We start from the raw sequence: 19,797 nt of genomic DNA, 5'->3' as shown, positions 1-19,797 counted from the left end.
AATTCATGAAAGTGTCACTTTTCCAAAAATTTGCGTTTAAAACACCGCTGCACAAATACCGTGTGATAAAAAATATTGCAACAATCGCCATTTTATTCTCTAGATTCTCTGCTAAAAAAATATATATAATGTTTGGGGGTTCTAAGTAATTTTCTAGCAAAAAATACGGATTTTAACTTGTAAACACCAAATTTCAAAAATAGGCTTAGTCATGAAAGGGATAAGCAAGAGAAAGATATTTTTGTAATTGTTAAAGATTTTTTCGTTTGAGGTGTTGTGGGGCATATTTCAATCCTTTTCTCAAATCTTCACCACTGAATTATTCAGCTGCTGCGACTGCCTGTGCTCAGTTTTTCTAACCCATGGTTGTCACCAACCAGAATGCTTCATATATATGATGAGAATCCACTAGTAGCATGCAACTGTATTTCTATGCATTGCTTGCATCTGGGTATGAATTTACCTTTGGAACATGTTAAGGAATCGGGTAAAGGGTGACTCCACTTTCATGGGAAAAAAATTAGCAAATAAAAAATAATATAGCGTATACAATTGTGACTGAAGTCATATTGTAATTGAATGTTTTTAAAAATTACCTTTCCCTTTCAATCTGCAGCGCTGTAATTTTCTGTAAAATGAAATGCAATATGGCTACTTGGAGGTGTTCTGTACACAGATAATATACAGAACGCCTCCCAGAAATGCAATTTCCTGCTTGAGTGATTGGCGCACCGATTTTCCCAAAAGTCTGCACTAAGATACAAGTCAGATTTTGGGCATCCCCTGCAACAATGTCATTTTTGTTGAGATACTCCCAAAGGGAAATCATGTCTAAAGGGATGCAGCCCCTGCCAAATTACTCATTAGAGCCCTGTAGGTGCAGCAGCTGATTAATAATCATGAAACCACTCCAATACATAGTCACTTTGCACATGGACACAGAAACAAACAAACAACAATTTTGTCAGAACAAAAAAGTCAGGAATCTGCAACAGTTTGTTCAAATCCCTGCGATGTACATAGATCACCAAGTGGGGGGCATAGCTGTTTGTCTGTGTCCATGTGCAGAGTGACTCTGTATGAATTTCATAATCAGCTGCTGTGTCTGCAGGGCTCTAATGAAAAAAGTTGCAGGGCCTGCATCTCTTTGGGAGTATTTCACCTAAAATGAGATTTTTGTTGCGGGGGGGGGGGTTAAGAGGTGTCAAAAATCTGACTTGTAAAGTATCTTAGTGCAGACTTTTGGGAAAATCAGTGAGCCAATCACAGAAGCAGGAAATTACATGGGGGGGGTTGTACACCATCTGTATACAGAATGCCTCCAGGTAGTCATATTGCATTGCATTTTACAGAAAATTGCAACACTGCAGATTGAAAATGAAAAATTTAAATTACAATATGATTTGCGTCACAATTGTTCATGCTATATATATTTTTTCCCCTACAAAAAAAAGTGGAGTTACCCTTTAAGTCAGTGACTCCAAGCCTAGCCTATAATGGCTACGGAGGAAAAAATTAATATTAATACCAGTTGTATCTTTTAGCAGCAGTGATGGCAAGCAATATGAGATAAAATATCCTGTTCCAAACTTTCTTCTAAGAAATGATGGTAAGTTACCTGGCATCAAGGATTCCCTCATACTCCAAGAGCTGACGCATGAAACCAGCATTTGGCCTGGCGACACTGCGCCTTTGTTTGACATAACTATATGCATTCTCCATGGACCAGCCATACTCTTTCATGGCATAAGCAATGACTGTAGAAGCTGAGCGGCTAACTCCCATTTTACAGTGCACCAGACATTTGGAATTATTTTTCCTGTAGATATAACAAACCAAGAAAAATCATATTGCAGCATTTCCATGTCTCTTATAGCAACACCAGACAGTTATCATTTGTCCATGCATATGTACAAGCTAATAAAAATATCAACATGCAGTTGCTTTCTCCTAGTATTCCCCCCCTCCCCCCCATAGATAAATATCATTTTCTTTGATAAAAATCATAGACTTTTAAATAAGCTAAATTAGTGGGGGAAAATATTTACATATTTATGGTTTATCTACTATAAAAGTAGTAGAATTTTCAAGTGCAGCATTATAATTAGGTGAAATTGTTGAATAAAAAAAAATAAAAAAACGAGTCTAAAGGGTTTTTTGTGATTAAAACCAGAGGCTCTCTTTAAGAATCATGTGCATAGAATTTAAATATATATTTAAAATAAGTGCAGTGCTGTTCTTCATGCAATACTGAAAAAAAACAAGTGAATATATACAAATAAAGTGCAAAATTTTCCACTAGTGGATCCTCCGAAAAAGTTACGCGGGTATGACGTAACACGTAAGGGCGGAGCCTGTGAAGTCCTTACACTACAAAGGAAGTGGTGAGACATCATGGAAAGTGGTGCTAACCATAGAGATGTGATCTCTCATGGGGGTATATACACCTGTATATCGTAGTGCAGAAGGTAAAATGCACATATTAATATAGGAAAGGTATTATAGAAAGCAGTATGATCCCAATATGTTTAATTTGAGCGGATATCCTGGTTGAAGGTGGATATTGGACCCATTACCTATACAAAGGAAAAAAGTTGCTCATCCATGCAACAAAGTTAAAAGCACCATTGAAGGAAAGAAGTCCCAGGTCTTGAAGAGGGGAGATCAATGGTATATCCCCTAAAAGGAGAATGTATGTTTTGACCTATATTATACATAGGTCAACTCCAGAGATGAGAGTATAGTGAGCACAGAGTAGTGAAACACAGCACATATACAATAAATTCCTTGGGAACACAGAGCTTAATTGATGCATATATGGTGTACTTGGACTTTCACACTGGGACTTTCTATTATTAATTTTAATATTCTGCCATAAGGTAATTGCACATTGTATTTTTTTCAATTTATGTGCAAGACGTTGAATATTTGTTCATTTCAGTATTTAGTCATTTGATTATCATATGTTCTTAAAAAAAGTGATTCTAAAGAAAATAAGAAAAAAAAAAACCTTAGCGCCGACCGTACGCACATATGCGGCCTCGGCTATCAGGGGTTACACCGAGGTGATGCCTGCAGCTGCTGTTCCCGGGCCTCCCGTCCCGCGATTCGGCACTTCCGCCGGCTAGAGAGAGATTGAATCAAAGCCAGGAACGGCTTGGTTCCAGTCTTCTATGTGTAAACACAGAAGCGACCTCACAACGTCACTTCCAGTTTACTCAGGTGCCAATGGTGCTGGATTTAAAAAAAACCTGACAGTATTCAGAATTGCCATTTTTGGCGAAATGAATACTTTGAAGTGCAAAGGAGGCCATTTTATTCTCTAGGGTCTACGCTACAATAATATATATATAATGTTTGGGGGTTCTAAGTAATTTTCTAGCAAAAAAATTTGATTTTTTATAACCGCTTACCTGTAAAAATCCTTTTCTTGGAGTACATCAAGGGACACAGAGCACTATAGTAATTACTATGTGGTTATAGGCCACCTTCAGGTGATGGACACTGGCGCACGCTAAACAGGAAGTTGCCTCCCTATACAACCCCTCAGTTTTTGTAGCAAAGCTATATATATATATATATATATATATATATATATATATATATATATATATATATATATAAACATCACACACACAAATATACCCCAAAAAGTGGGGAGGGACCTCTGTGTCCCGCGATATATCCCTGTGTCCCTCCCATCTGGGCAGCCTGCCAAGTCTAAGAAAAGAAGCAAAGAGATACAATGTTTATACTTATCAATGGACTGAACTCTGTGTGTAGGAGTTCTCAGTTTAACCATATAAAGACTAAATCTTTTCTGACACTTGTTGCTTACAAGTAAAAATCCAGTATTTTCTGCTAGAAAGTCACCTAGAACCCCCAAACATTATATATATATATATATATTATATATATATATATATATATATATATATATATATATATATATATATATATATATATATATATATATATATATATATAGCAGAGGCTCTAGGGAATAAAATAGCAGTTGTTGCAATATCTTATGTCACACGGTATTTGCGCAGCGGCCTTTCTAACGCAATTTTTTTGGAAAAAATACACTTTAATGAATTTAAAAAACTAAACAGTAAAGTTAGCCCATTTTTTTTTTAATCCAAAAGTTTTGATTTGCTTTTGTGTATTTATTATTTAAAAGGTATAGATTTTTTTTTTAATCTAAATTATACATACAAGTGAACTGATTGGAGGTTTGTTTTGTTTAATAAATGTTTAAATGTAAGACATTTTCTGTATCACTTATTACTTAAGGCTGCTCTCACACCGGAGCAGGCAGACGTTGACGGTAAAACGCTGCTAGTTTTAGCGGCGCTTTACCGTCATTTTAGCGGCGTTATTCGGCCGCTAGCGGGGAGCTTATAACCCAGCTAGTGGCCGATGAAGGGGTTAAATGCGCCAGTGTAGCGCTGCTGCGCTTTGCAGGCACTTAGGCAGCAGTGCCCATTCATTTCAATGGGCAGGAGAGGTGGAGGAGCGGTATACACCGCTCCAAAGATGCTGCTTGCAGGACTTTTTTTAACATTCTGCCAGCGCATCGCCTCAGTCGGGCTTTCACACTGAGACTGCAGGAGAGCCGTTTTGCAGGCACTTTACAGGTGCTATTTTTAGCCCAAAAGCGGCTGAAAAACGCCCCAGTGTGAAAGGGGTCTAACTGTTAGATTTTATGAGATGAAGGAGAAAAAAAAAAAAAAAAAATCAGCCTAACATATCAGCCATCGGCCGCCGTGATTTCTAAATATCGGCATCGGCCAGAGGAAAACCCATATCGGTTGACCTCTACCCATGATGTACTCCAAGAAAAGGATTTTACAGGCAAGCTGTTATAAAAATCCTATTTTCTTTGTCGTACATCACGGGACACAGAGCACCATAGTAATTACTATGTGGGACGTTCCATAGCACAGCTATTTGAGGGAAGGGAGACACAACCCGTAGGGTGCCAACAGACTTGAGGACCTATACTGCTGCCTGCAGCAGACTGCGCCCAAAGGTGATATCCTCATGCCCTTTTTTACATCCACTTGATAAAATCTGGTGAATGTATGGATTGCAGACCAAGTTGCGGCCTTGCAGATCTGAGCCATGGAGGCTTGGTGATGCACTGCCCCAGAAGCATTAACTGCTCTAGAAGAGTGCGCTTTGACATGAAAAGGTGAAATCTTGCCTTTTAACCATTAGGCTTGAATTATAACTTGCCGAATCCACTTAGCAATAGTGGATTTTGATGCTACCTGTCCCTTCCCAAGACCCTCTGGCAGCATAATAAAACATCAGTCTTTCAGACATGAGCAGTCGTCTTTAAATAGACCTTGACCGCTTTCATTACATCAAGACAATGTAGTGAGTTCTCTACCCTAGAACCTGGTTTTGGAAAAAAAACGAAGGTAGGACAATATATCTTGGTTTAGGTGAAAACCTAAAACCACCTTATTAAATAAATATGGCTTTACAGGAAAGAGCAGCCAACTACGATACCCTCTTGCAGAGTGTATAGCAACCCAAAACACTATTTCCCTTGTCAGAAGGACCAAGGGAGTATGCTTTAACGGTTCAAAAGTCCCAAGGGTTTAAGGGTGGTCTAACTGGCGGTCTAACCAAAGAATGCAAAGCAAGCAGTCTTTGAAATAAGACCGATAAAGCCAAGACTTGACCCTTAATAGTACCCAAAGCCAGCTTCATTCGTACTTGTAGAAAAAACAAGAATTGTACCTATGTTATATTTCCGAGGGTGCCAACCCTAGGATTCACACCAGGAAACATAAGCCCTCCAGAGTCTATAATATTTGACTCTGGAACCCGGCTTCATTAATGAAGGTATAAATCACTGACCCGGAGAGACTACGTCTCTTCAGAATGTGGGCTTCAATAGCCAAACCGTCAAACTTAAGCCCCATACACACTACCAGATTTTCTGCTGATTTTTGTCTTCAGATTTACCAAAACCATTTACTGCAAGGGCCTGCCTGATTGCATACAAATTGAAACTCCTAAGGTTTGACCTCATATTATATGGTTTTGGTAAATCTGAAGACAAAAATCAGCAGAAAATCTGATAGTGTGTATGGGGCTTTAGAGTTTGTAAGGTAGGATGGAATATCGGCCCCTATGAGAGTAGGTCTGGCCGTAGTGGAAGAATTTACGAATTCTGCATACCAGGACCTTCTGGGCCATGCTGGGGCTACAAGAATTACCGGCTTTCTTTCCAACTTGATCCTGCAAAGAAGCCGTGGCAGCAACTGAAATAGGGAAAAAAGCCTAACTCAGTGAAAACTTACCCCATGGGGTCACCACACATCTGTCTCGCATGCGAGTGGATCCCTTGTCTTTGACATAAAGTTGACCAACTACATGTTGAACCTGGACGCCAAAAGATCTACGTCCGGGATCCACCATCTTTGGCATATAGCCAGAAAGATTTCAAGGTGAAAGGACCACTACCCCGTTAACAACTGCTGGCGACTCACGTAGTCTGCCTGCCAATTTTCTATTCCCGGAATGAAGACTGCCGATAGGCAAGGAACATCCTTTTCTGCCCAAGCTAGAATATGGTGCACCACTCTTTGAGCTGCTTGACCCTTAGTGCCCCCTTGGTGATTTGATATAGGCCACAGCTGTGGCATTGTCGGATTGGATCCTGACACGACAATCCCGTAACCTGAATGTTCAGGGCTTCAGAGCCAGACGCGCTGCCCAAATCTCTAGGATGTTGATGGGCAAGGCTTTTTCGGTTCTGGACCACTGTCCCTGGACAGCTGTCTTTTCCAGTACTGCTCCCCAACCTGAAAGGTTGGCATCTGTCGTTACCACATTCCAGGTAACTGGTATGAAGGTTTTTTTCCTTCTGCAGATTCCGGATACCGAGCACCAACTGAGGCTCTGGAATACCTTTGGGGACAGCCGCATTGACAAATCTAAAGCTTGAAGCGTTTTGTTCCAAGCAGACAGGTTACTGTTTTGCAACAGTCCCGAATGGAACTGGGCATAGGGAACCGCTTCAAATGAAGCCACCATCTTTCCTAATAACATCATGCAAAGGCGAATAGAGGAATCTCTTTTCGACCTGACCATCTGCACCAGCTCTCTTATGGCGTGTCTATGGGCTATGTCTATGATCAGACCCAAGTACTCCAGCCTTTCTAGCGGTTTTAAAGAAGACTTCTCTAATTTGAGAATTCAACCCATTTGGTTGTAATGCGCACGCTTTGCTCCAAACGAGCCACCGACTGGTCTATTAGCAATAGATCGTCTAGGTACGCCAAGACTGTTATGCCCTGTGCCCTTAACCTAGCTAGAGGTGGGGCCAGAACTTTTGTTAACACCCGGGGTGCTGTAGCTAGCCCGAAGGGCAAGGTTACAAACTGAAAATGCTGCTGTTCTACCTTGAACCGCAGAAACCCTTGGTGAGTGGGAAATATAGGGACATGCAGATATGCATCCCTGATGTCGATAGACGCTAGAAGTTCTCCTCCTTGTAAGATAGAAACCACTGACCTGATCGACTCCATGCGAAAGGAGCGGATCCTCAGGAACTGATTTAGATTTTTTAGATCTAGAATGGGTCCGATATCTCCATTCGGTTTTGGTACCGCAAAGAGGTTTGAATAAACCCCCAAACCTTGCTCTACTGTGGGAATTTGCCTTTTCCCTGGATCTTTGGGAACGTCTGGCCTCAGAAAACGAAACGGTTACAGCACCTGGTATTCCCAGGTGGTCTCCCGTCCAGGTACTAACCAGGCCCAACCCTGCTTAGCCTCCAAGATCAGACGTGATCGGGTGCTTTCAGGGTGATGTGGCCGTAGGCAGAAACTCCCGAAATTCTAGTTTGTATCATAGAGACACTGTGGAGATGACCCATCTGTCCTGAATTTCCTCTTGCCAGAGTTCTGAGTATTGCTGAAGTCTTCCCCCCACTCTGCCGAGGGGGCCGCCCCTTCATAATGAGGCTTTAGAATTCTGCTTTGCAGGTTTCCTGTGCCTGGGCCTGATCCTGAGGTTTTCCTCTAGAGTCTGACAGCGGAGGCTGTCGCCACTGCCTAGAGGCGTATGCCCCTGGCACAGGGGAAAGAGTCCGCTTAAATGAAGGGCGTTTATACTTTCTTTTGACTGGCAAAAGAGTACTTTTCCCACTAGCAATCATTTGGATGTATTTGTCCAAATCATCCCAATAGCTGTTTTATCCCCATGAAAAGGGAAACCAGTCAGGAACCTTTTGCAAGGCTGACCATTTTTTTTAACCACAGGATCCTAAGCATGTGTACTAGCACAAGCGCAAGGCGGGACGCCTGGTGAATGCGTCTATGGAAAAACAATGCTTTTGGTAGTTCGGCCAAATTGTTGTGCAGGGACCTCCTTAAGGGCCTGTCTAAACTGGTCCTTTAGGGACTGACAAATGTCTATTGCAGCGACTGCAGGCTGAGTAACGGCCCCTGCCAAGGAAAAAGAGGATTTCAACTGGAATTCCAACCTTTTATCTGTTGGATCCTTAAGCATTTGTGCATTGTCTACTGGACAAGTTAGACTTTTATTCACACTGGAAATCGCAGGGTCAACTGCTGGTACATTCCATTTTCTTGGTGAATTTCTCCTCCATGGGATAGAGAACTGTGAATCTCTTTGGAAGGAGAAAAATGCTTATCCAGGTGATCCCATTCAGCAGAAATAAGCTTTTTTAGTAATGCATGGACAGGAAACACATGCAAAGGCTGTGAAGGTTTTAAGGAACCCAAGGAAGAAACCGAACTTTCAGCAGACTCCGTTAGGGGTAGCATGAAAGTGGAAGGAACCATCTCCGTAAGAGATTGTACCAGCAATTTCTCAGATTGCAAGGCTGAAAAGGGTTCATCTACCGTTGTTTCCTCCACAGAGGAGTAATCGGTTTGTTTTCACTCCTGATCGCCTGAGGGTAACACCTCATTCTGTACCCACTGTTCCCTTGGTAAAGGGTCTGAGGTGGGGGAGAGGGATCTAACACGCTTCCTATCCTTTTGGATGGAGGATGCGATTAAAGCCGTTAATCTTCCTTCTAAGCCCTGCAGGGTGGAGGAAATCTTCAGTCACGTATACAGGGGCTGAAATGTGAGAAGCAGCTGCACCAACAATTGGTTCCAATGACTCACCCTGGCTTGCCATAGCTGGTATTTCAGGAGAGGATGACAATGTGGAGGCGCACGGACGACATTCGGGTCTGCCAGTGCAGACCCATATGAGGGGAGGCTCTGCACTAAGTAAACACACTATAGACAAGGGCTGAGGAGAGACAAAGGCTGGGGAAAAAATAAAGCGCTCTTCAGCTGCCGCTTAGGCATGCAGAGACTGTAAACAAATGTGATCACTGTATAACACAGGGAAGCCGCCACCGCACCCCCTGGGGGGAAGAGTACAAGGAATCTTACCCCTCTGTTGTATCTCCCAGCCCCTTAGTTTCCCCAGGGGGGAGAACATGCTAGAAACTCACCCCCCTGGCTGCTGAGACCACACGTGCTGTTTTAGCTGGACACTGAGCTGACGGGAAGCAACATATCAAGGTATGTGCATTTTACTCCCTCTAGTGGAGACTTTAAGGCATACAACATTTTACTCATGGAAGAAAAAAAACACAGGTGGATTTTTTACAGTTCCTAGGCTTCTTCCCTTACCTTATCCTCGCTGCAGAATACTGCTGTAACAGACAGATCCAAACTTCACCCATCACGGCAGGCTGTGTTAGCAAACCTTCAAGGACCGGGTCCCTTTTTATAGGGATTCCACTCCCTTAGACATGTATTCCCACCCCGCCAGGAAAAGCTTTAGGTAATGTGGCATGACGAAAAAGCCCTGGGTCCCAGGGTCCAGCCCTGCAAGGAGAGGCGTTACAGGCAAAAGAGGCCCGGGTACCATCCATCTTGGCCTCAGTGTCACTTTGGATGGATCCGGTCTATGGAGGCTGTTTAAATCCAGCAAGGATCCCTCCAGCTTGGAGCTCTTCAGAGCACATCTTCACTCGTGACCAATACCTTAGACACTGGCGGAAAAACTGAGGTGTTTCCGGTATGGAGGGGTTATATAGGGAAGCAACTTCCTGTTTAGGGTGTGCCAGTGTCCATCATCTGATGGTGGCCTATAACCACATAGTAATTACTATGGTGCTGTGTCCAGTGATGTACGATAAAGAAATACGGATTTTAACTTGCAAGCAACAAATGTCAGAAATAAGCTTAGGCATGAAAGGAATAACAAACATATTATACTTACCTGCTATGTGTAATGGTTTTGCACAGAGCAGCCCCGATCCTCTTCTTTTTGGGTACCCCGCCGGCGGTCTTGGCTCCTCCAACCTGCTGAATGCCCCCAATAGCAAGCCTCTTGCTATGGGGGCACTTGAGCAGGCTTGCTCCCGAGTTGTGCTCAGTGTGTCTATTCATACACAAGCTTGGCCCTGCCCCCCCCCGCTCTCTCCTCAATGGCTCACTGGCTGCAATTGACAGCAGCAGGATCCAATGGCTCCAACTGCTCTGTGAGTCAATGAGGAGAGAGAGACCGGAAGAGTTGCTGCTCTCATGCACATCGCTGGATCGAGATGGGGCTCAGGTAAGTATAAGGGGGATGCACCCAGACTCCAGACATAGAATTCATTAAAGTAAAAAAAATCTTGAACATTTAGGGCCGAATATTAACATTTTTCCAGTGGAACGTTTTGCATTTTATATCCAGCACGCTGGATATTTGTATATATTCATTTGTTTAGATTTTTTTTTTCTTTTTAAGAGCACTGCTCTTATCCCTACGCTTTTTAAATCTAGATTGGGGAACACGTCAGTGCTGGCTAGCTGCTAAGTGTTTTTTTTTATTAGACTGTTCACTATTTATTATTTTGGTTGATGGTAGAGCGAAAGTTTTTTGCACTTGGGATCAGTTCACATCTTGGCGTTTCGGGATGAAAATGGTGGTAAAATAGAATCGCAGGATGCCCGTCGCCCCAAAAGAAGCTTGTGTACTTCTTTTGGGCAACAGGCGTCCCGCGATTCTGTTCACGTGATTTTACAGCGATTATCGCGAGACGAATCATGGGAAAATCGCACTGCGTTTGGGTGCTATTGAAATTGACGGGCAACATAAAGGGGAATGCACGGGCATCCGGTGATTTACCGATTTGTGAATCGCGAGCAGAATTGCATCGATTCTGCCCACGATTCGGAATGCAGAGATGTGAACAGAGCCTAATACTGTATGTGCATAGAATTTAAAGTTAATAGAGCTATAGTTCTAAAATAATATTTACAGCACATGCTTTCAGTACTGCTTGGACCTTGAAGAAGGGCACATACCCCAAAAGCTTGTCCTGAAAAATTGTATGTTAGTGCAAATAAAAAAAAGTATCACGGACAGTACTCAATTTTCTGTCTATAGTACATGCAAAAGTGTAGAAGGAGTACTTGTGGTAATACCCCATGAGAGTAAACCAATACCAACTTTGCTTTGTTAATGAAGTTATAGGTATCATTCCAATGGGACAGCAGGTCAGTACTCTCTTCGTCATAAACACGAATGTTGTGATAGGCAAAAAGGCCAGGAAAGAAGTTGTCTATTTCTCTGGTCACATTAAGTATATAGCCAATTCTAGAAAAAAAAAAAAAAAACACATTCAAATTTGAACAAAGTAAACATACATCAATTTATACAACGTAGAAAAGAGAGAGGAATGTAGAAATCTGGCTCTTATCCACCTCATTACATGCTGCCTACAATAAAGTACAATAAAAATGTTAAAAAAAAAAAAAAATTGCACTGGTCCAAGTCCAAGGATTGGAGGATTTTGTACAATCAATGTAGTCAAACTTCAAATTTGTGGGCATGTGAAACACATCTAGGCATCCTTTTAAAAACCACTGAAGTTTGGCCATTGTTCCTAAAACAATTAAATTAGTGCTTGGTTGTGATCAGTGCAGGTTTTATCCATTTGTATTATACAGCAAGTTGTCCAGAGGCAGCTCTCTAATTAGGCAAATTAGGCGATCGCCTAAGGCCCCGCAGTCAGAGGGGCCTCGCGGTCGGCTAATCTGCCTGTGATCAATCACTGATGCTGTCAAGGTCTCATCCCGGTCCGGTGGTAGTTCGGGGAGCGGGACAGTAGAGGCCTCTAGGTGGCGGCAGCAGCTGGATGACAGCACCCGGCTCCAAGTCATGCAGGCGGCATGTCCATGTGGGACCTGCAGCCGAGCTGCTCCTTCTGCCTGTGCCGCTCACCCGACCTCTCCGCACCTGCCTCCTATTTGGTTCTGCAGTCGGGGCCGGGGGGGGGTCGCTGAAGCTATCCAGCTGAGCTGCAGTGCCTCATGATTGTGAGGAGGAAGGAGCTCTTATGCTGCCTGGCCGACCGGAGAGAAGGTGAGTGTCCGTGCAGCCTCCCTGTGTGTCTGAATAGGAGGAGCGGTGGGGAGACTGCACATAGTGGAATTGATTTTTCCATATTACTCCATGCAGCCGCTGAATGTCTGCAGGAAGGAGAGGGGGAGAAGTGATCATTCAGCGGCTGCATGGAGTAATATGGAAAAATCAATTCCACTATGTGCAGTCTCCCCACCGCTCCTACTATCTAACTTTTTCTGCATCCCCGTGCTCTCCGGCCCCTTCGTGCACTCCCTGGCTCCGCCCCTCCTTCTCTCCAGCCCATCCTTGTCCTCCCTGGCTCCGCCCCCATTTCGTCAGCACCTCCCTGCTCTCCACTCCAATTCTTTCTCCCCCTCTCAAGCTCCCCCCCAGCGCTCTCCAGCCCCCACCCCTCCAGTGCTCTCCACCTTTCCCAGCACTCTCCGCCCCCACCCCCCAGCACTCTCTCTGCCCCCCGCCCTCCAGCCCCCACCCCCCAGCACTCTCTGCCCCCCAGCACTCTCCGGCCCCCACCCCCCAGCATTCTCCACCCCCCACCCTCCAGCACTCTCCGCCTCCACCCCCAGCACTCTACGGCCTCCACCCCCAGCCCCCACCCCCAGCACTCTCCACCCCCACCCTCCAGCCCTCTCCGCCCCCAGCACTCTCCAGCTCCTCCCTGCTCTTTGCCCCCCCCCCCAGTGCCTTCACAGACTGGGACATGGGGCACAGGAGGGGCTGCAGACAGGGACAGGGCTAGAGATCTCCCTCACCCCCCTCTTTCTCACCTCCTCTCTCTCTCTTACCCCCTCCCCCCCTCTCTCTCTCCCACCCCGGCTCTCTACCCCCTCTCACACTCTCTCTCTCCCCCCCCTCTCCTCTCCCCCCCTCTCTCCCCCCACTATGTCTCCCTCTCTCTCCCCCCCTCTCCCTCCCTCCTCTCTCTGTCTCTCTCCCCCTTTTCCGCACCCTTTCTCTACCCCTCTCTCTCAACCCCCTCTCACTCACCTTCTCTCTCCCCCCTCTCTCTCTCTCACAATGTCTTGCTCCCCCTCTCTCCCCCCCTCTTTCTCTCCCCCCTATCGCTCACAATCTCTTGCTCCCCTTCTCTTGCCCCCTTTTTCTCTCTCTCCCCCTCTTTCTCTCTCCCTCCTTTTCCCTCCCCCTCTCTCCCTGCGCTGTGCTGAGATCCCCCCACTCTACTTCCTCTGTGGATGTGGAATGACTCAGTGACATCCCCTCCCCATTCTCCCAAGACACAGGAAATTCTTAGAGGGGTTGCCACCTTGCTGGGCCCCAGATGTTTTATTGGCTGCATATGTCTGATGGGTGAGTAGGGTGCCCTGGAAGTGGTGCTGATGAACTATGTGCTAGATCAGTCCATCTTTTTGCAGCCATTTTTATTTCTTGAATTTTTTTTTCCCCATTATGGGCGTGATTGGGGCCTCACGTGCAAGTTTCGCCTAAGGCCTCACAAATCCTAAAGCCGCCTCTGAAGTTGTCTATATCTTTTCCTTCTCAGTGGAGGGCAGCCTGATCTGCAACAGATTTGCCATTCAGCAATACTATCCGTGAGACATAAAAACTAGCTATACAAAGGACACCCAACAGTATCAGTACAATTATCCTTAGTGCTGGGTGTGCAGTACTGGTAATTTAAGCCAGGGCTGCCATTCAAATTATGGGTTCCCCTGGTGTCGTATTGCACTTGTTGGGCCTTGCAACCATTATTACACTGGTCGCATGGATGGCCTTTTTGTTCTGGCCACCCTAGGTTTAAGATGTTTCAGCAGCCGATTTAATCAATTACTGATTATGTGGCAGCTTTTATCATTCACTCTTTGCCTATGTCCGTGTTTAAGCTGGTGCAATGACCTCTTTTTCAGGGTGGCGCTTTACTGCTGCAGCATCCCAGAGTCACCCTTACACACAGGTACTAGAATGGCTAGGACCTCCCCTGCCCCAAGCTAACAGACTGGCTTGAGACTGCACTGCTCACTGTTAAAGGATAGGCTCACCTTTTGTAACATGGTACACCCATATATAGGATGTAAAAGGTTACTGTGCGCTCCAGTCCCCTTACTCCCCGATCCTCCTCCATGACAGCGTACAGGGGATCCTCTCCCAGCACCCGCTGTCACAATTAAAAAAAAAAAAGTACGGCTGTAAGTAGCTATGCCCTCTTTGACTGAATGAACTACAGGTCCTGTCTGCCACGGTGGCAAACAGTTTGTAGTTATCAATGAACTGTGAGGAGCTGCTTCCCAAAATTCAGGAACTGTCTGCCCATACTGGAGGTATGGCAAACAGCTACACTGGGTGTCTGCAGGACATTAAGAACAGGCGTTTGAGAGGCGTTAAAAAGGCCCCCCAAATGCCTATGCACAAGATATAATAGACAGCACATAGTGCTATTCACACTAAGCGTTAGCGTCGCTTTAAAACTGAAGCCTCATGTCGAATCAGGAGGAGTTTGAAGCCTTTCAATGCCTCCCATTCAAGTCTATGGTAACGCCTCACAAATGCTCTGGCAGGCAGTTGCGGGGCGTTAAGATTTGTTCAATTACTGTAATGGAATAGGCATTTGCGGAGCAGTTTTAATGCTCGTCAAACGCTTCAAAACTGCCCAAAGGGCGTTTGGGGAGCATTTTTAACGCCTCGAGTCAAGTATGAACAAGCCCTTACGTTTATACATGTGGGGACACATGCAGTTAATGTGAGCAGCTGCTCGCTTACATTTTCCAGAATTCTCTCATTTCCATATTTATCTATATTAAAACAACTTTTTTTGAAATGGAGATGGGTAGTGACAGCACATGGGATCTATTTCCATTTACGTAAGAAAATAATAAAAATTCATAATTTAAGTGCAAAATCATGAGCATTTATTTATTTACAAAAGGTGAACTTAGCCGATTACCGCAACGCATCTCTCCCGCAGGCAGTTCACGCTGCCCTCTGCGAACCGCTGCAGGTGTCAATACAACGTTAATGACACCCCAAGATCAGTTCACAGATCGCAGTGCATCAAAAAGTGCTAATAGCTGAATGTAGTGTGCATGGACACATAGAATAACCCTATTTAGCTTCTAGGATCAGAAAAACAATGGCTAACAGCTTCTAGGAGCTTAAAAAAAAAAAAAAAAAACGCTAGTGTGCTACGTTACTACCTTAAAGCAGGGTTCCACCTCCGCTTATCTGCCACCTCTCCCCCTCCACTGCCACATTTGGCTCCTTTTGGGGGGGTACCTGGTTTTGACAGGTAACCACTTCTGGTTGCGTTCTCCCCCTCCTCCTTCCCCCGCAGCTGGCCCATTCACAGAGTGTAGCGCGATTCGCCGCAAGGCTTCAAAGCACCTGATAGCCGACTGAAAATGCAGCTCAGGTGAAGACACTGCTAGATATTTGGACAGGTAAGTGTCCTAATATTAAAAGTCAGCAGCTACAGTATTTCTGCAGGAGCCTGGAGCTCCTCTTTAAGTGACCTATCTTCTAAAAAGAGTTCTTGAGACTTAAAACCCTAAACTGCGAAATACCTTTTTCATCTGCCGATAGCAGTCTTGTGACTTCTTTCAGTGTCTGGTTAAAGCTTGTAGGAGGAGTTTTCATTCTGCTCAGACTGTCCCTCTGTCTGGACAGTGCCGATTGGCCCTGTGCTGATCACATTCACCCTCCCAAGGAAAAAAAACTCTCTAGCAATACACACCAAACGGAGCATATGCAGCTTGCCCCCTAGTTCTATCAGGAGATTGTTTGGGGACTGTGGAAGAAGATACAGAGAAGACAGGATCAAACAGCCTTTTTACACAATGCAGAGGATTAACCCCTTAGGTTCCACAGCGAGTATAAGCAGCTTTTTTACTGTTGTGGGTATAGTAAAGCTTTAAAACACGGTCATAACTTATAAACTATGCCCTAAAACTAATTAAACCCTACTCTACATTCTGCCTCATTCAACGCTGGCTGCCTCCCTCTGAGAAAAACGTACAGGTCCTCTACCAAAATCACAACTCATCTATGCCATTGTGGCCCTTACTTCTATCCTGCCTAAAAAATGTCTGGGAAGATAACTATTAGGAGGGAAAATCTGGTCAATAAACAAGCCCTCTTTGCAGAGGTACATGTGAATGGGCACCTAGAAGATGACAGGACAATGTGAGATAAATGACGCTGGCTTCCAACAGCAGGTAACAAAACAGCTCAATTTCAGCTATGCAGAAAGTGTAAATACAATACAAATAAAAAATAAAGGACTTGTTTTGCGCTGCGACCTATTTAGTATAAAGTTAGATGCTGATAATTTAAGGAAACAGTTATTTATTGGTGAACTAGTGATATAATGGATAAAACGATCATGCGGTTGGTACTGACATAAATGAGATTACTGCAGTTCTATAACTGAAGGCGGTGTATACATCTGGAGTTCTCACTTGACAAGTGCTTCACACAGCAAAAAAGCAGGCACCATGCATAGTAAACGAACAGTCTAAGAAAGCAGGAAACTTACCCTGCCTTGTTGAGTTCCTCTAGGTTTGATGCGTTCCATTCAGATCCCTAAAAATATTATTTAAAAAATTACAAATAAAATACTGCTAAATTGAAGAATGAATGAAGAAGGCAAGGCTATACAACATATATAAAAATTCCTGTGCTGTGGCTGGGTATATATAGGGGGTATATCCTGAGCACCTAAAGTCCATTCAGAAGGTACTGAATAAAGACTACAAAATAAATATACTGTTAGTTCAGGTCTGATCCCTGTTTTTTTTTTAAGGCCACTCTATTATAAGATGTTCTACAGCTAAAGCTCATCCCTAGGCTTGATCTCTTTTTGCACCCTACCCGTATGGTTTGCCTGTACACTGAAATCCACACACAATTTCTTCTGCATCTTGCCACAATGCTGGATTATTATTGATTTCATGGACAGTGACACGATTTTCTGCTTGTCAGCAATGCTTCAAATTCAGGCTGCTGGGCATAGGGTTCTGCAGCACTTCCTATATCACATCCTTTTTTTTTACATAGGACAAGCTCCAAAACTACATTAGTCCTGTGCCTTCAGCCAACTGGCCAGGCTCATTGAAGCAGTGGGGCGGTATCGCTGAGCAACAGACAGAAGCACAAGAGGCTGGTGGTTGGCAGAGTGACCATGCAAAAGCCAAGTTAATATTAATAACCCCATCCACTGACTCAGGAAGAGCTGATGCAATCAGGTGAGCAATAATGGAGATAAAACTACAGGTGGTGGTAAGGAGAGTGGTTACCCTCCTGGCCCCTCCCGCCTGTTGAATGCCCCCACAGCAAGGAGCTTGCTATGGGGGAACCTGAGCCGAGTCACAACTCCCTGTGTCCATACAGACATGGAGCTGCGGCCCGGCCCGTTTCTCTCCTCATTGGCTGACTGACTTTAATTAACAGCAGTGGGAACCAATGGCGCCGCACTGCTGTCTCAGCCAATGAGGAGGGGAGTCTTGGGCAACCGAGACCTGACTACAACATTGCTGGATAGAGATGGGGCTCAGTTAAGTATTAGGGGGGCTGAGAGGGGCTGCTGCACACAGAAGGCTTTTTTATCTTAAAGTGGAGGTCCACCCTGTAAAAAAAAAAAAATGCACCAGAAAATACCTAAAAAAATGGAGGAAAGGAAAAAAAAAAAGAAAAAACAAAAAACATTTTTTTACTTACGTAAGGAATGGGGCGCGGTGTGTTAAGGGAACTGTGTGTCTCCCACAACACATCGCGTCCCATTCACAAAGTGCCGCGCCGCTCAAGCATGCGCAGTAGGAAACTGGCAGTGAAGCCGCAAGGTTCCACTGCCTGTTTCCCTTACCTAGGATGGCGGTGCCGGGACCCGAGAGCCGAGGAACGGGTCGGCCTCGGGCGGCCGACATCGCAGGCACCCAGGACAGGTAAGTACTTATTTGAAGTCAGCAGCTACAGTGTTTGTAGCTGCTGACTTTTAATTTTTTTTTTTTTTTAATGACGGAATCCTGCTTTAAAGCATAGAATGTCTGAAGTGAAAATCATTTTTCTTCTTCGGATCTATACATGTGCCATTTGGTGGAACTTATGAATTATATTTTGGATTGCACAGTATATACCGTTTTGTTATTATGAATTAATTTATGTGCTGCACATTTTTTCATGCAAACCAGTGCTATACAAATGCACTGAGTTCTGTGTAAATGACACTGGCAGTGAAGGGGTTAACCACTAGGGGGCAGTGTAAGGGTTAAGTATGTCCTGGGGAGTGATTCTAACTGGGGGGGGGGGGCGCGTGGCTATGTGCGACATGTCACTAATCTCTGCTCCCGATCACAGGGAGCAGAGATCAGTGACATTGTCACCAGGCAGAACGGGGAGATGCTTGTTTACATTAGCATCTCCCCGTTCTTCCACTCCGTGAGGCGATCGTGGTTATCCCTGCGGCGATCAAGTCCACGGGATCCGCGACCCGACTCACGGAGCTCCCGGCCGGCGCGCACGCAATGGCACGGTGGAAAATTTAAAGGGACGTACAGGTACGCCCATTTGCCCAGCCGTGCCATTCTGCCGACGCACATCAACGTACACCAGTCGGAAACCGGTTAAAAGTTCTGCAAGTATTCTTGTTTTAATCTTGTTCTATACAAGTTTTCCCTTCTGCTGTACCCTGCTTTCCCATATATCTGTTACCCATCCTTTAAAAGATTATATATTTAATTTAGTTTAATATACTTTGAAACATACAACTACCTCACTGCCTTTTGTATTTTCTTCTTCTTCTTCTTGCCCCCCCCCCCACCCTTTCCTTCCCCATTTTCCTCCTCACTTTTTACAAACTATCCACAACACTCCACTGAAACTGCCCTACTAAAACTCACCAATGACCTACCAACTGCTAAAACCAATAGCCATTACTCCATATTCATACTCTTAGACCTCTCTGCTGCCTTCGACACAGTTGACCACCTGCTCCTCCTCAGCAAACTACACTCCATTGGCCTCCGTGATTCTGCTTTATCCTGGTTCTCCTCCTACCTATCTCAGCGCACTTTCAGTGTCACTTAGAGCCCTTTCACACTGGGGCGGCGTCGGCGGTAAAATGCCGCTATTATTAGCGGCGTTTTACCGTCAGTATGCGGCCGCTAGCGGGGCGGTTTTACCCCCCACTAGCGGCCGAGAAGGGGTTAAATACCACCGCAAAGCGCCTCTGCAGAGGCGCTTTGCCGGCGGTATAGCCACGCCGTCCCATTGATTTAAATGGGCAGGAGCGGTAAAGGAGCGGTATACACACCGCTCCTTCACCGCTCCGGAGATGCTGCTGGCAGGACTTTTTTTACCGTCCTGCCAGCGCATCGCTCCAGTGTGAAAGCCCTCGGGGCTTTCACACTGGATACACAGCAGCGGCACTTTCGGGTCGGT

General features: G+C 44.9%; 1 protein-coding gene and 1 pseudogene across 4 annotated transcripts in view; both read right to left on the bottom strand.

Annotated features, from left to right (window-relative positions):
* The window catches only part of SSH1 (slingshot protein phosphatase 1), a 160,094-nt gene that overhangs the window by 25,507 nt on the left and 114,790 nt on the right, over positions 1-19,797 (bottom strand). For all 4 annotated transcript variants that reach the window (XM_073630053.1, XM_073630059.1, XM_073630066.1 and 1 more), the window contains 3 exons: positions 16,898-16,944; positions 11,494-11,640; positions 1,619-1,819 (listed from right to left, as the gene is read on the bottom strand). In XM_073630053.1, coding sequence (XP_073486154.1) covers positions 1,619-1,819; positions 11,494-11,640; positions 16,898-16,944 — 395 coding nt within the window. The remainder of the gene's footprint in view (positions 1-1,618; positions 1,820-11,493; positions 11,641-16,897; positions 16,945-19,797) is intronic.
* LOC141124746 (5S ribosomal RNA) lies at positions 7,728-7,846 on the bottom strand (annotated as a pseudogene).

This window comes from Aquarana catesbeiana, linkage group LG01 (assembly GCF_042186555.1).
Source record: "Aquarana catesbeiana isolate 2022-GZ linkage group LG01, ASM4218655v1, whole genome shotgun sequence".
Classification (NCBI taxonomy): Eukaryota; Metazoa; Chordata; class Amphibia; order Anura; family Ranidae; genus Aquarana; species Aquarana catesbeiana.
Note: the sequence above shows the minus strand (reverse complement) of the source record. Positions and strands in the feature narration are given on the sequence as shown.